The sequence below is a fragment of the Malus domestica genome, chromosome 06, assembly GCF_042453785.1.
Source record: "Malus domestica chromosome 06, GDT2T_hap1".
In the NCBI taxonomy this organism is placed as follows: Eukaryota; Viridiplantae; Streptophyta; class Magnoliopsida; order Rosales; family Rosaceae; genus Malus; species Malus domestica.
Genome location: NC_091666.1, coordinates 25,530,099 through 25,545,632, shown reverse-complemented (window position 1 = coordinate 25,545,632; position 15,534 = coordinate 25,530,099). Strand labels below are relative to the sequence as shown.

The 15,534-nt window shown below is 41.1% G+C and overlaps 2 protein-coding genes across 2 annotated transcripts; one reads left to right on the top strand and one right to left on the bottom strand.

Moving 5' to 3' along the window:
- Positions 1 to 1,332: 1,332 nt before the first annotated feature.
- LOC103420534 (probable methyltransferase PMT18) lies at positions 1,333 to 5,202 on the top strand. Its single transcript, XM_008358594.4, has 7 exons — positions 1,333 to 1,468; positions 1,986 to 2,688; positions 2,794 to 3,008; positions 3,227 to 3,523; positions 3,627 to 4,091; positions 4,172 to 4,320; positions 4,956 to 5,202. Exons 2-7 carry the CDS (start codon positions 1,996 to 1,998, stop codon positions 5,069 to 5,071), a joined length of 1,935 nt encoding a protein of 644 aa, XP_008356816.1. The 5' UTR covers positions 1,333 to 1,468; positions 1,986 to 1,995; the 3' UTR covers positions 5,072 to 5,202.
- Positions 5,203 to 6,456: 1,254 nt separating this feature from the next.
- Positions 6,457 to 15,200, bottom strand: LOC103438763 (uncharacterized). The gene is made up of 5 exons (XM_029103772.2): positions 14,673 to 15,200; positions 13,978 to 14,082; positions 13,649 to 13,750; positions 7,173 to 7,224; positions 6,457 to 6,775 (listed from the first exon to the last, which is right to left on the bottom strand). The coding sequence occupies exons 1-5, from the start codon at positions 15,055 to 15,057 to the stop codon at positions 6,691 to 6,693; spliced, it is 729 nt and encodes a 242-aa protein (XP_028959605.1). The 5' UTR covers positions 15,058 to 15,200; the 3' UTR covers positions 6,457 to 6,690.
- Positions 15,201 to 15,534: the final 334 nt, after the last annotated feature.

Below are 15,534 nucleotides of genomic sequence, written 5' to 3'. Positions count from 1 at the left end.
TATCCAACTGCTATAATTATTATAACTTTAAAGGGATCCCCTGTTTGTAACCGTTAGATAAAAATTCAACGGCCATTGCTTAGTGGTCAGGAGGTTCCTCTTCATTAGCTCAGGAGAGGATCCAAGTTCGTATAACAATAGCAAGTTACACGCGAAAGTACGTAGAGTTGGAAAAGAAAACGAGTTGAATGAAGTATCATATAGACTCTACCTACTTATTTGGAATGGGTGAAATTGTAAGTTGGAAAAAAAAAAGTAGAGCTGAAATGCAATATGTGTTGAATGAAAGTACTGTTTTATTATTAATGACATGTTTACTTATTCGAGACGAATAAAATCACGAGTTAAAAAGAAAGTAAATACAATTATAAAAGAATGAGTTGAACGAAACTACCACATTGTTGTTAATGGCACCCAATCACAACTCCATCTCTCTCTCTAAATCACCCTGCACTCACTGCTTGTTCTTTCACTTCCTCCATTTCATTAAAAAAAAAAAAAAGGAAACTTGATTAAGAAACAAAGGTTATTGCCTGCACTCCCCAACCACCACCGACCCTCCTCCTCTTCCTGTAGTCGTGGAGGAAGAATTGAGTGGCAATAAATTGAAGAGGAATTGAAATGGGTAGAGGTAGAATTAAATTTCTGATAAAACTGAATCAAATTGAAAGCTAATCATATTTTGCGGCAATTGAAATTTAAAACCTCTCTCTTACTCTTTCTCGTGAAGCCCGCACCCCATCCTGGTTCTTCTTCCCCATCCTCCAACTCTTTTCAGCTTCCATCTTTTGTATAGAAAAAGTTGATTCCGGATGCAGGATTTCTCCCGGAATCCAAATGCCACACATTGTTCGGAGTCAGATTCCGAAAAAATGGGAGTCTAATCTCCATAATTTATGGGTCCCACCTATATTTTGATTAAACATTTGAATCACATGGAATATTGAGTGCAATTCTCGTTCATCCTCTCGTTCCGCTCTCCGCGTAAACACGCCACCTTTCCTCCCATGCTTCCCACTCTTATTAAATAAATAACCTTTTCTGCGTCCTCTTTCCAATTTTTAATCTTTCTGATTAAACAAAGATGGAAACAAAGACCACTGGAAATTACCATTTCTGCAGTTCTGAGGTTCTGTTTGACGTACTATTCTACTGGGGGAGGTCAGGAAGGTCTAAACAGAGAGCCTTGGCTGAGATTTTTTTCACATCAGGTAAAAAAAGCACTTTCCACTTCAGAAACTTTTTCTTTAGAGAAATACAAGTTACCCAGTTTGCAGCTGCTGCTTCTGAGTACAAATCCTTGCTTGTTTCCAGTGGACTTTGTTGGGTTTGTGATGTTCTTGCCAATAAAATTTGGGGACAGAAAGATTCAGACTTCAGTGGAGTTTCTTTTAAGAGTTTGTGAGAACTTTAGGGTACTGAGTACCTTGTTTTGTTTCTAGATTCAAACTTCTGTTGCTGGAAATAGGTACATTTCTGAGTGCTTTTCATTTCTTTTCCTTCCATTTCCTAATTTTTTTTGTTTTTTTTGTTCAATGGGATTTTTGAGCTTTTCCTTCCAAGTGTTTGGATCTTGTTCTTGCTTTGTGAGATTTGCATTTTTTTGCTTTGTTTGCGTTTCCAAGTTAAATATGTAAGTTTTATTGATGTTGGGTTTATCATTTATGAGCAAAGATTGAATCTTTACATATTTGGTTGATAGAGTAGTGAGCGATCCTAATGTTTTGCATTTTGCTTTTTCTGCTTATTCCTATATAGAGATATGTATGTTTTTTTTCATGTGTGGTTTATGATTTATGAATAAAGATTGAATCTTTACGTTTTCGATTGATTGTTACTGTTAAGAGTGTGATCTTGATGAATTGTGAATGGTTATATTAATTGGGAACTTATGATTTGTGAAAAAGGCTCGAAATTCTTGAGGTATTGGTTGATGGGTAAAATGTGATTTCTTGATGCTTCATTCGAATTGGAACTTCTTGCAGAAAGAAAAAAATGACCATGGATTGTAGTGGTGGATCGCCAAAGCACCATTACCTAGAATCCAAGAAGAAGAGGCTCACTTGGATCTTCGGGGTTAGTGCCCTCTGCATAGTATGTTACATGATAGGAGCTTGGCAAACCATTTCTGCCCCTGTCAATCAATCTGAGCTCTACCAAAGGGTCAGTTGTGATGAAACGTTATCTCAGTCCCGGAACAAAACTTCCTCATCCATGTCATCATCATCGCTTCACTTGGACTTCGAAAGCCATCATCAAGCGGACATCAACAAAACCAAGGCTGTTCAGAAGTTCCCACCGTGTGACATGTCCTACAGCGAGTACACTCCATGCCAGGATCCAACAAGGGGGAATAAATTCAACAGGAACATGTGGAAAAACAGAGAGAGGCATTGCCCTACCCAAGAAGAACAACTTTTTTGCCTTATTCCTGCTCCGCCAAAGTATAAGATCCCTTTCAAGTGGCCTCGGAGTCGTGATTTTGCTTGGTATGACAACATTCCCCATAGAGAACTCAGCATTGAGAAAGCTGGCCAGAATTGGATTCAAGTCATGGGTGACAGGTTTAGATTCCCCGGGGGAGGTACCATGTTTCGGAGGGGAGCTGATGCGTACATAGATGACATTAACGCGCTCATTCCTCTCACTAAGGGCAACATCAGAACTGCAATTGATACTGGCTGTGGTGTAAGTAGCACATATATGTGTATAGATATATGTATGTATGTATAATTGATTCACACTCCTGTATTGCTAGAAAATTCTGATGCACTTTCCTGTTTGGGTATTTAGGTAGCCAGTTGGGGTGCTTACCTGTTGAAGAGGGACATCGTGACAATGTCTTTTGCGCCAAGAGATACGCACGAAGCACAGGTCCAGTTTGCATTGGAGCGCGGAGTTCCTGCTATGATTGGTGCCCTGGCTTCAAAGAGGCTTCCCTACCCTGCAAGAGCTTTCGATATGGCCCATTGTTCCCGCTGCTTGATCCCTTGGATGAACTATGGTAAGTGTCTATGTCTCTCTTTCTAGTTTGCTTCAACATATTAGACTATCTCACATTACTTGAAGTTTTTGGAGCTGCATACTTCAAGTAGGCATGTGTGTGTGTGTGTGTATATGTATGTATATATCTATTCAAACCTCCTCAACTAACAGCTTCAACTAAATTTTGGATTAGATACCAATTTCGAAAGCATGTGGATTTTTTCTTGGACTATTTTTGCAGTGGTATGTATCTAATTGAAGTGGACAGAGTTCTAAGGCCTGGTGGTTATTGGATTCTTTCTGGGCCGCCTATTCACTGGAAAAAGAACTGGAGGGGATGGAACAGAACTCGAGAGGATTTAAAACAAGAGCAAGATTCTATTGAGTCTGTTGCAAAGCGCCTGTGCTGGAAGAAGGTGATCGAGAAGAACGATCTTGCAATCTGGCAAAAACCTATAAACCACGTCAAATGCGTTAAGAGCAGGAAGGTGTATAAAACACCACATATATGCAAATCAGACAATCCAGATATGGCTTGGTAATACTCCCTGAGCTTCATTTGTGATTTCGTTTATTTGATTTGGAATGCAAATTCTCCTGTACTTAACTCTGCTTAATGTGCCATGTTTTGTGCTTAAAAGGGAAAGAGACATGGAGAGATGCATTACTCCTCTACAGGAGACCAGCAATCCCAATGACGTTGCTGGTGGGGCGTTGGAGAAATGGCCAGAGCGTGCATTTGCTGTCCCTCCTAGAATCAGCAGTGGTTCAATACCAGGAATCACTGCTGAGAAACTCCGCGAGGATAATCAACTGTGGAAAGAAAGGGTGGAACAATACAAGCGTATCATACCAATTTCCAATGGAAGGTATAGGAATGTGATGGACATGAATGCTTACCTCGGTGGATTTGCTGCAGCGTTGTCAAAATATCCAGTGTGGGTTATGAACACAGTCCCTGCCAACTCAAACCAGGACACTCTTGGAGTGATTTACGAACGGGGTTTCATTGGAACATACCAGGATTGGTGCGAGGCATTTTCAACTTATCCCAGAACATATGATCTCATCCACGCTGGGGGAGTCTTCAGCATATATCAGGACAGGTAAAGCTCATTCCGCGACAATATGCCTTTGGTCTTTGAGTTTTGTTACTTTGAGGCCTAATGTGGTTTGTACATTGCAGGTGTGACATAACACTCATTTTACTGGAGATGGATAGGATTCTGAGGCCGGAAGGAACTGTTGTGTTCAGGGATACTGTAGAGATCCTGGTGAAAATAAAGGCGATTACCGACGGAATGAGGTGGAAGAGCCAAATTATGGATCATGAAAGTGGACCTTGTTGTGCTAAGATAGCACCAAACCCGTTGGAACCAACTCAAGCTAACCCACAGGAAATTTATCAAATGAAATGCAAGAACAAAATATTAAAGACACCAAGATTTTAACGAGGTTCCTCAACAGTCAGTGTAACTGGAGTACGTCCTCGGAGCAGTAGGAGCTCACCCAATAATCCACTATCAACCAAATGGGAGTTTACAAAGTGTTGACAATCTCACAACCCAAAAGCCCAATACACCCAATAGCTCTCACACACCAAAGAAACAAATAGAGAGGGAAATATAGTGAATAATTTCCTCTCTATACAAAGCTCAAAGCTAATACACAAATACAACTTTGATTGAGTGAGTACCAACAAAGAAAGAAAATCACCTTTCTTTCTTCTCTTCAAAATGGGGCTGCAGCACCTCTGTTTTTGCTCTCATTTTCTGCTACGTTTTTTCCTCTCTTATGGCTTCATTACTACACTTCATCAAAAATAGCAATTATTTCTCTTTCAAAGAACTCATCCGTGACTTCCCATGGACCAAGACAACTTTAGACCAATTCCCTTTTCTTTTCCCCAAAACAAGGAAGAGACATAATTATTTTGTCTTTTTTTTCTTTTTGATTTGTTTAATTAAAAGGTGGCCACTTGGCCACATACTCCAACAGACCTTTTAATCCAGAGAAAATTCCTCTTGCTGAGAAAACTTACTGGACTGGCGAAGAAAAAAAAAGAAAGGTAGTAGAGATGTGGTAGTATATTCTTTCTTTCTTTTTTCTCCATTTGCTTGTAATTCTACTTTTTCTTCTTTTTTATTTGAGCTTTTATTCTAACTCACTTGGTGCATAATCAATGTTATGCTCTGGGATTTTGTAAAAGAATTATTATGGATTCATTGAGATAGTGAAATGGCAAATCTCTTTTAAATCGACTCCTTATTGTTTATTTCGTGTGCGTTTCTTGGATCAATTTGAATCAGTCGGAGAGAGACTTCAAACTTGGATATCTTCCGATATTCGGAAGAGAAGTATCCCTAAATCAAGAGCAAGTGAACTCTCGGTTGTGAAAATAGCAACAAGTGTTATGGTTAGTGATTCACCTAACTGGCCAAAGAGTTAGGTAATCCACCCCCTTGAAGCATCATATATTAAAATTAATTTGAATAATGGAAGGCAGTCCTAAGTTCCTAACTCCGTCCCCTAAACTCCTAGTATTTGAGTTAAGGTGTTCAAACTCTTAATTCACATCTGCAAGCTACTTGGAGTTTAAGTAATTAATAATATTGACTTAAGTGATTAAAAATAAGTGGATTAAGGTCTTGGACTTGTTATGAGACTACAAGAGTCATCAGCCTAGTAATAGGCTATCTAAACACAACTTGTAACTCAAGTGATTAAAAATATTTATTCATTTATTTAAGATTATATGTTTGACTTTATCAAATTGATCTTGAAAGTTTTGTCGAGGAGATTAATTTATATGAAACGGGTTTAGCTGCTAGTGTGGCGTCCAAACCAACAAATTGCAACCATAAGATGTTATGCAAACACATTACCTAATAAGAAAGAAAATAAAGGTATTATCCTTAATGACATGTTTATTTATACGGAGTTGGTGAAGTCGTGAATCACGAATATGTAAAGCTAAAAAGGAAAATGAGTTGAATGGAAAATAGTCTATATTTTTAGGGCCACGTTACCCTATTCGAAACCGGTAAAATCGCAAGTTAGATAAGAACGTAAGTAGAGTTGAAAAAGAAAATGAGTTAGAATGAAAGTATCGTATCGTCCATACTAACGTACTTATTTGGAATGGGTGAAATTACAGAAGAAAATTAGTAAAGCTAAGAAAGCAAACGAATTGAATGAAAATGCACATTGTTGTGAATCACATGTTTAATTCATTTTCAATTATTGAAATTGGGAGTCAAGAAAAAAAAATAATGTTGAAAAGGAAAATGAGACGAAGGTATTGTTATTATCTTTAACGACTTATTAACTTATCCGAGATGAGTGAAGTCGCGAGTCAAGAAAATGAAAAAATCGATTAGGACATCTTCAATCGAGGGCGTTTATGAAAATGTATATTTTCAATAACTATTCCACATAAGTAAACACGCTAAAAATTTTACGCTCAAATACTGCTCAAGTAACTAGAGAGGGTGAGATTAGAATTGAAATAGCTACATAATCATTTGAAAATTCATGTGTTTCTTTTCTTCTAACTCAAGTCTAAGTATGTTTCGTAGTCGAATCAAGAAACTTAACTTTGATACTACCTAATCTAAATCATTGGATTCGAAATCTCTCTCCCTAATAGCTTCTACCAGTCAAGTACAACAACATTTCAGATTAAACAAAACAACATACGATTTTTCACATCAGAGGCATGGTCGAAAGTCCATATTGAATCCACGGTGCTGCTCCACCACGATGGATTGACATCTGAGTCCCTGCAGAGCTTTGAGTAAACAACAGGATGTCATTTGCTTCCCAATTCAAGTCCAAATGTTTATTAGAAAGTTTCAAATGACAGAATATAAAGAGGGACGGGAATGAATGACGGAATACTAAGACATTCACAGCTAATGAGATTAGAATTATTTTCTCCGTAACAAACAAGTAAACTCAAAACTATTTGTTAGAGGGACGGGAATGAATGACGAAATACTAAGACATTCACAGATAATGAGATTTGGTTCATCTCACAATGTTTTTCCAATGACAGTGAATGGCATTTAAGATCAAACAGAAGATATACCACTTTTTGTTTCTTCGAATTTGGATCAAGAACAACGACAGTCAATCTAAAACGTAAACATGCATGGGGGATACATTAAGTACAAGAGATAACTTACAACCGTCCCAAATGATTCTGACCAAGAATGCCTGCTGAACCACTGAAGCAACCTGCATTTCATACAGAGGCAAGGCAACCAATTCATAAAAGTCACCACGGTCAACTGAACACGAGCTGATAACACATCCATATAATTAGATGGAGGCTATTGGCAAGCTTCTGAAGTGGATATAGTTCTACACATGACTGACATCAACAACAACAACAACAACAACAACAAAGCCTTTTCCCACTAAGTGGGGTCGGCTATATGAATCCTAGAACGCCATTGCGCTCGGTTTTGTGTCATATCCTCCGTTAGATCCAAGTACTCAAGTCTTTTCTTAGGGTCTCTTCCAAAGTTTTCCTAGGTCTTCCTCTACCCCTTCGGCCCTGAACCTCTGTCCCGTAGTCACATTTTTGAACCGGAGCGTCAGTAGGCCTTCTTTGCACATGTCCAAACCACCGGAACCGATTTTCTTTCATATTTCCTTCAATTTTGGCTACTCCTACTTTACCTCGGATAACCTCATTCCCAATCTTATCCTTTCTCGTGTGCCCATACATCCCACGAAGCATCCTCATCTCCGCTACACCCATTTTGTGTACGTTGATGCTTCACTGCCCAACATTCTGTGCCATACAACATCGCTGGCCTTATTGCCGTCCTATAAAATTTTCCCTTGAGCTTCAGTGGCCTACGACGGTCACACAACACGCCGGATGCACTCTTACACTTCATCCATCCAGCTTGTATTCTATGGTTGAGATCTCCATCTAATTCTCCGTTCTCTTGCAAGATAGATCCTAGGTAGCGAAAACGGTCACTTTTTGTGATCTTTGCTAGATTGCTCCGGTCATTAGTGTGGGAATAAGTATATAAATGGATAGAGATAGGAAAGCAAACACAAGATGTACGTGGTTCACCCAGATTGGCTACGTCCACGGAATAGAGGAGTTCTCATTAATTGTGAAGGGTTTACACAAAAGCAAACACAAGATGTACGTGGTTCACCCAGATTGGCTACGTCCACGGAATAGAGGAGTTCTCATTAATTGTGAAGGGTTTACACAAGTACATAGGTTCAAGCTCTCCTTTAGTGAGTACAAGTGAATGATTTAGTACAAATGACATTAGGAAATATTATGGGAGAATGATCTCGTAGCCACGAAACTTCTAAGTACCGGAGTGTGGTATCGTCTTGACTTGCCTTATCTGTCTGTTGACCCTAGAAATTACAAAGCCTACGTGGCGCGCAGGCCGAGTATTTTCTAAGCTAACTACGTCCTTCGGTGATTGCGGGGCGTGCCAACTCGTCGACCGAGCTCGGCCGAGGAGTAAATTTGATGATGTTGCGTTGAGCGCGCTGCTGACTTCTGTGTCTTGCGATTGCGGCCGAGGAAGGAACAATTCTCGGCCTCTTGGGTTCTAGAGCCTGAAGACAAGGCTGCTAATTTGCGAAGTTCAATCTCAAATTCGGCTGTCAATGTGCCGAATACAGTAACCTGGTAACACCTCACTTCGCCGAGAAGGCTGATGAGATGACCTCGACCAATAAGGATTCGGAAATCCTTCTTGACCGAGACTTGGATAGGTAACCAGTCGTCCTCGCCGTAGTGCTGTTGATGCCAACGGAAGATGCTGCGAGATCAGCTGATTCTACGGTGACAGAGCTATCTATGCCGACTTAAGATATCACCGGTTGCCTTCACAGTGCTGTTGATGCCAACGGAAGATGTGTCGGCGAAAAAAAGAAAATAAAAAATCTCAAGGTGTTGAGAAAGTTTGCGCAGGGCAGTTTTGTGTGTGTTGGAGAGGTCCCCTTGAATGATGCACAGCCTCCTCTATTTATAGCACTAGATACCTTTGAAGTCGAGTCAAAACCCTACTCGAACTAGGTCTTCTTCTCCGGATCAAACACCCACTCGACCAGTCCTATGTTTACTAGGATTGTGAGCCTAGTCCTCTATTGAGCCGGATTCACTTCCGGGTTATTACCCTTGCCGAGACTCCTTATCGCGTTAGGACTCGACTAGTAAATGTAATATGACCTAGCCGACCTAGGTTTAGGAGCCCACGTACTAAATGATCCAAGGCTCCCCTGTCGCCAGGCCTCCCGGGCCGAGAGTGGTTCTATACTCGGCCCAACATGTTAATTTGAGCCCAAACACTCTTACTTGAGGATATAATTTGCATCATATCCATCCCGTTTAAGAATATGTCAAGATAATTCAAATTAAAAGATAATCATGATAAAAACCATAATATTATCTTTTAACAAAAATATTTTCACTTTTCTATCCGACGGCTGAGAACTATGTTTACTCTACGGTCTCGATTACACGGGCCGATGATGTAAATTTGGGTCCAAACATTGCCCCCCAGTTTCCTTGAACTTCGGCTCGTAAGCCGAATGATTAAGGAAATTAAGTATCTCCAGCCTAATCAGATGTACTTTTGACCGTCATCCCTTGCTGCTGTTTACTCACGGCTCCTTTCGACCAAAGAACAACTCATGGCCGAAGATAAACAGTTATGAACCAGGGTCGAGAAGAATTGGAATTGGGGTCGAGGATAAATTTGGCCGAGGTCGAGAAGAGTCTTTTCTTGGCAGCTCGGCCTGCCTACATATATATGCATATCAAACCCATTGTCAGCAATCATGACTATATACATATATATATATATATATATATATATATATATAACCTCAAAACAGCAACCATGACTTATTCGGCCAAACTTTGACCCTAGCATCTTCCTGATTAAATGGTTTTGAAACTTGTCCCCACACTTTAACCATAGGCATGGTACTATTGATAGCAGCGAAAATAACTTTTCTCGGGTCGGCTTGTTTGTCGAGCTCGGCTAAAAACAAAATGACCAAAATTTTGCCGAGCACACCACTTGTTGCCCCTCTTATTTTCTTAAGTATCGGTCAAGGGCCGAATGGTTAAGAAAATAATTTATTATATATAATTATATTTTTAGCAAACGAAAAGAAAAGTGGCCGAAACGTAGTCAGGAGGAGGCCAACGATGCTTTATTCCAAGCCGAGATCTTTTTACATCAAAATTTTCACTTTGACATTTTCCAAAACCGAATAAAAGATCATCTCCCAATATTTCTAACTTGGTGAAATATTTTGCATTTTCGGCCGCCGAATGTGTGGAACAAGTATTATGCCCCCCAGGCATAATTTCGGCGTTTAATTCAAACAACTTAGCCGAATAGGATTTCTCCATATCGACTTTATCGCCAATAATCATATCAATTGGCGTAGATTCTTGGGCTAGGCCTCGGCCTCGTTCGTCATTGGAGCACTCCTCTGACGAATCATTTTCTGAGTCGATTTGTGGCTCAGAAACTTTAACTTTTTCTTCTAGGCCTACCACACTTCCAGTCTCGACCGAAAAAATAGGTGGCCTAGGTTTTTCTTCGTGGCCGACCATATCTTCAGCCTCGACCGAAAAAATAGGTGGCCTTTGTTCTTCGGCCAAATTAACAATTTTCTTAGGCCGATGTCTGATTACGGCCGGAGCGAAAAATTGCCCCCCGGCCTTTGAGCCTAACCATTTTTCAAATGGAATTGATCTGTAATCAGAAACGTAAGGAAAATTTTCTTCATCTAGCCAGGCATTAAATCGAGCCCTGTCTTCATTTACCCATTGCCTTTGCAGGGTAACAGGAGCTTTTATTCTCAACATGCAAGCGAATGACTTTTGCATCTCTCCATGGCCACGAAGAACTTTTTCCACTTCCAAAGATCTTTTACATTCCTCATTGTGTTTTCTCAATTCCTCTAGGAGCTCGTACAATCGGCTACGTTGAGCCAGATTGGAATCTTGATATATCATATGAACTTCGTAGTATTAGCACTGGGTCCCACTGGGCGTGCCAAAATGTTGACCCTAGAAATTACAAAGCCTACGTGGCGCGCAGGCCGAGTATTTTCTAAGCTAACTACGTCCTTCGGTGATTGCGGGGCGTGCCAACTCGTCGACCGAGCTCGGCCGAGGAGTAAATTTGATGATGTTGCGTTGAGCGCGCTGCTGACTTCTGTGTCTTGCGATTGCGGCCGAGGAAGGAACAATTCTCGGCCTCTTGGGTTCTAGAGCCTGAAGACAAGGCTGCTAATTTGCGAAGTTCAATCTCAAATTCGGCTGTCAATGTGCCGAATACAGTAACCTGGTAACACCTCACTTCGCCGAGAAGGCTGATGAGATGACCTCGACCAATAAGGATTCGGAAATCCTTCTTGACCGAGACTTGGATAGGTAACCAGTCGTCCTCGCCGTAGTGCTGTTGATGCCAACGGAAGATGCTGCGAGATCAGCTGATTCTACGGTGACAGAGCTATCTATGCCGACTTAAGATATCACCGGTTGCCTTCACAGTGCTGTTGATGCCAACGGAAGATGTGTCGGCGAAAAAAAGAAAATAAAAAATCTCAAGGTGTTGAGAAAGTTTGCGCAGGGCAGTTTTGTGTGTGTTGGAGAGGTCCCCTTGAATGATGCACAGCCTCCTCTATTTATAGCACTAGATACCTTTGAAGTCGAGTCAAAACCCTACTCGAACTAGGTCTTCTTCTCCGGATCAAACACCCACTCGACCAGTCCTATGTTTACTAGGATTGTGAGCCTAGTCCTCTATTGAGCCGGATTCACTTCCGGGTTATTACCCTTGCCGAGACTCCTTATCGCGTTAGGACTCGACTAGTAAATGTAATATGACCTAGCCGACCTAGGTTTAGGAGCCCACGTACTAAATGATCCAAGGCTCCCCTGTCGCCAGGCCTCCCGGGCCGAGAGTGGTTCTATACTCGGCCCAACATGTTAATTTGAGCCCAAACACTCTTACTTGAGGATATAATTTGCATCATATCCATCCCGTTTAAGAATATGTCAAGATAATTCAAATTAAAAGATAATCATGATAAAAACCATAATATTATCTTTTAACAAAAATATTTTCACTTTTCCATCCGACGGCTAAGAACTATGTTTACTCTACGGTCTCGATTACACGGGCCGATGATGTAAATTTGGGTCCAAACACTGTCTCATAGGTAGATGTGGCATCTTCTCTGGAAGTACTCTTCCTCCATCCAGGGGTGGTATCTGTAACTGGTGGAGATGCACAAGGTAATGTATCAATTTCACTTGAAGCTTACTTGTAGTTTCATGCTTGGTCAAGCGCGATACAAACCATGTAGTAGGAGTCCCCCAAGTCGCCGAGCTAGGGGATCTGCTGAAAGAGGTGACAGACAAGGTAAGCAATCAGAGCTCCGGCTGATTGTTCACATTCTCCCTATCTTGCAGGCAGCATGAAGGATAAAGAGAAGAAAAATGAGGAGAGATGATATGGGATACTTTTTCTTTTGAAGAAGTAACTTTCCACAGGCTTATTCTTGAACTGGGCTGGAGGGTTTTCTGGTTTCCTCCAGAGTATAAGGCCGACTGAAGAATTTGAGGGTCAAAACAAGTCCATCAAATCTAGAGTACGTTCGACCCTGCTGATATGGGATACTTTTGCTTTTGACAGAGTAGTGGATGTATCGGCACGTGTGCTGTTACGCTTGTCTCCACATGCTTCCTTGTATCCTTCTCACTTGCCCTATTTGTTCCTCAGGCAGATGCGGTATCTTCCCTAGAAGCATAAGATGTTGAAGATGAGTACTCGAGAGCAATGCCAGGTAAGTAATCAGGTAAGGGGTTCCAGGCAGTCAGTTCCTGGCTGGAAGCTTGATTCCAAGTGCTGACTGATTGCTCTCTTTCTCCTTGTCTTGCAGGTAAGAACAAGGCCAAAGGAAAAGACAGGGAAAAAGCATGATATGGGATACTCTTGCTTTTAACCCTGATGATATGAGATATTCTTGCTCTAGTATAGCTTGTTTACAGAGGTATTATCGGGGGGAAAGAAAGCTGAATATTTCGAAAGGCTTCGTTGGGAGTGCCCTCTCAGATAAGAGAAAGGGTTGAGCATTTTTGCAGGTCTGCCTGTCCGTTAGGGATGGAGGTCGACATATATAGAAGTCTCCCTAACATCAAGTAATAATGCTATTCCTTTACCCTGCTTGGTTATAGCACGGTAGTGGGAGCTGCCAGCTTCACATGTTTTAACTCTGTCAGAGCACTTTGAAAAAGTGGTCTGTGGTATCTGGAAAGCTGATGTTGCGTGTGAAGATTACAGACAAGCTTTATCCAAGGAGATCTAGCTCTTGAAGTTGGGAAAGTGGTGCCTCTTCGATTTTCGAACAAGCAATCCTGTCGGGGATCTGGCTCTCGAGATTCGGAGAACGATGCCTCTTTGATTTTTGAGAAAGCCATCCTGCTGGGGGTCTGGCTCTCGAGATTCGGAAAGCAGAGTCTCTTCGATTTTTGAGAAAGTAATCATGTTGGGAGTCTGGCTCTCGAGATTCGGAGGGCGGTGCCTCTTCGATTTTGGAAAACCACACGCTAGTGCAAGACAGGAAAATGAAGAATCGAACATACTTATATTCCTGAACTGGTAATATTCCCATCTAAGTTCCTCGTGACTTTTATCTTCAGAAACCAGCATGCTCGACATTGACTGCAATGTACTCGCTTCACCTCCTGTGCTCCCAAAGAGAGAGAGAGAGAGTCTTCAGTCATTAAAGGTATTCAAAATAATGGAGTAATTGCGCATTTAAAGATGACTCTCTCGCAAATGAACTCAAGAACATGTTAACCAAATAACAAAGAAATACCGCGGATAACAAATACGTGTAAGCCGATAGAGGTTATTGACAAGCGACTAAAGTGGAAACTAAAAAATATAATACTTGTGAGTTAAAAGGTACCTCTATTCCCCAACTGATAATCTTCCCATCTAAATTCCTCGTGACTTTTATCTTCGCAGACAGGCATCCTCGATATTGACCAAATTCTTTCTAACGCTCCAACTCCTGCGCTTCCAAATGTAGAGGGGGAGTCGTCAGTATTTACAGGTTTTCCAAACAATGAACCAATTGAGCACAGAGATATGGCCCTAACAAATACATATAATTTGCTTAACGGCATCAAAGTCCGGTAGGTCTTTGTTCCAATCCCTAGGACTCTAATTTCGTTTCTACTTCTTCTACGATAAGAACTTACATGCACATGAGGTGCCACGGTGGCAATATCTCGAGATAATCATGTAATTCCTTATACAAGCAAGTATAGACTACGTAAAACGCTATAATTTGAGTGAACAATTGTCGCCTTAAATATAAAACAATTCAATTCCTCACACAAAAACTAAACATGCAATAAACATTTAGCTCTTCCAATTTTAAAATCCGAACTGTTTAAACAACATATCCAATCTCATAGAGAAATCGAAGTACCAAACAGACTACAGTAAGCGAAATTAAATAAACTGGAAATTGCACTTTAGTCCTGCAGAGAAAACAGAATTGGAAGAAGGCCCCAACAATCTCATCTGTTTTCAGTAAAATCTCAATATTATCAAACAGTTGCAATGCAATTCAGAAGAATCGTCATCGGAGCTTACCAACCAACGTGTGCTTAATTCCATCCACCGTAAATTTCATCCACTTCTCCCTAAAATTCCAAACAACAGCGCCTAGAGACTCGAGCCAATCGGCCCCGAACACCACGTCGCAATCCGGCAGCGGAGAAACGTGAAAGTCCGAAACGTACTCGTATACTTCAATCTCCACCCGCAGATTCGATACGACGTCGTCGGTTCTCGCCGCCGTGCCGTTTGCAAGCGGAAAAGAAAGGGAGAGATTCCGATCGACTTCGAGGCCGAGTTCACCTACAATAGATGTGCTTATGAGGTTCAGGGCGGATTCGGAAGCCACCGACACAAGGATAGTTCGACCGCCGATGAATCCGACGAGTCGCATTGGTTGCGGCCGAGCTCTGGTTTCCATGGCGTCCGGTTTCAGAGGGAATGGAGGTTTTCCGGGGTGGGATTAGGGAACTAGGGCAGCTGAGCTTTCTGAAATGTGGATTTGGCGGTAAAATGTTGAGGGAAGGGAGGGGAGAGCTTTTAGCCCCCGCGAATCATGGGAATGTCAGAATTCGGAGAAAGCCCAAAGGTTTTCTAAATTATAATTTTGGCGATAATTTGAAACTATATAATTGTATGGATTGAAATTTCTGGGCTGGGCTCCTAGACTTCAGGTGAATCAAATTGGACTATTTTGGGGCCCAGAACGACTATCCAAAAAAAAAAAAAAAAAAAAAAAAGAAAAGAAGTTATTCTCATAACTACATGGCTTGTAAAGTTAGTAGCCAGTCAAGGTAGTATATTCGTCTCCTTCCAGCTAAGTTCAAATTTTCTTCTCTATAACGTCGAGCAAGTTAAATTATTGCATTATAAATCAAAATTGACAAAATTTATCATG

Bases quoted from the DNA above. Each gene is read 5' to 3' on its own strand.
- LOC103420534 (XM_008358594.4), top strand. From the start codon at position 1,996: ATGACCATGGATTGTAGTGGTGGATCGCCAAAGCACCATTACCTAGAA. The intron at 3,009-3,226 runs GTGTCTATGTCT...CTATTTTTGCAG, and splicing joins CCTTGGATGAACTATGGTAA to TGGTATGTATCTAATTGAAG. The intron at 4,321-4,955 runs GTGGACCTTGTT...TTTAATTAAAAG, and splicing joins CCAAATTATGGATCATGAAA to GTGGCCACTTGGCCACATAC.
- LOC103438763 (XM_029103772.2), bottom strand. From the start codon at position 15,057: ATGGAAACCAGAGCTCGGCCGCAACCAATGCGACTCGTCGGATTCATC. The intron at 14,083-14,672 runs GTAAGCTCCGAT...TTGGAAGCGCAG, and splicing joins AATTAAGCACACGTTGGTTG to GAGTTGGAGCGTTAGAAAGA. The intron at 13,751-13,977 runs GTACCTTTTAAC...TTGGGAGCACAG, and splicing joins TTATCAGTTGGGGAATAGAG to GAGGTGAAGCGAGTACATTG.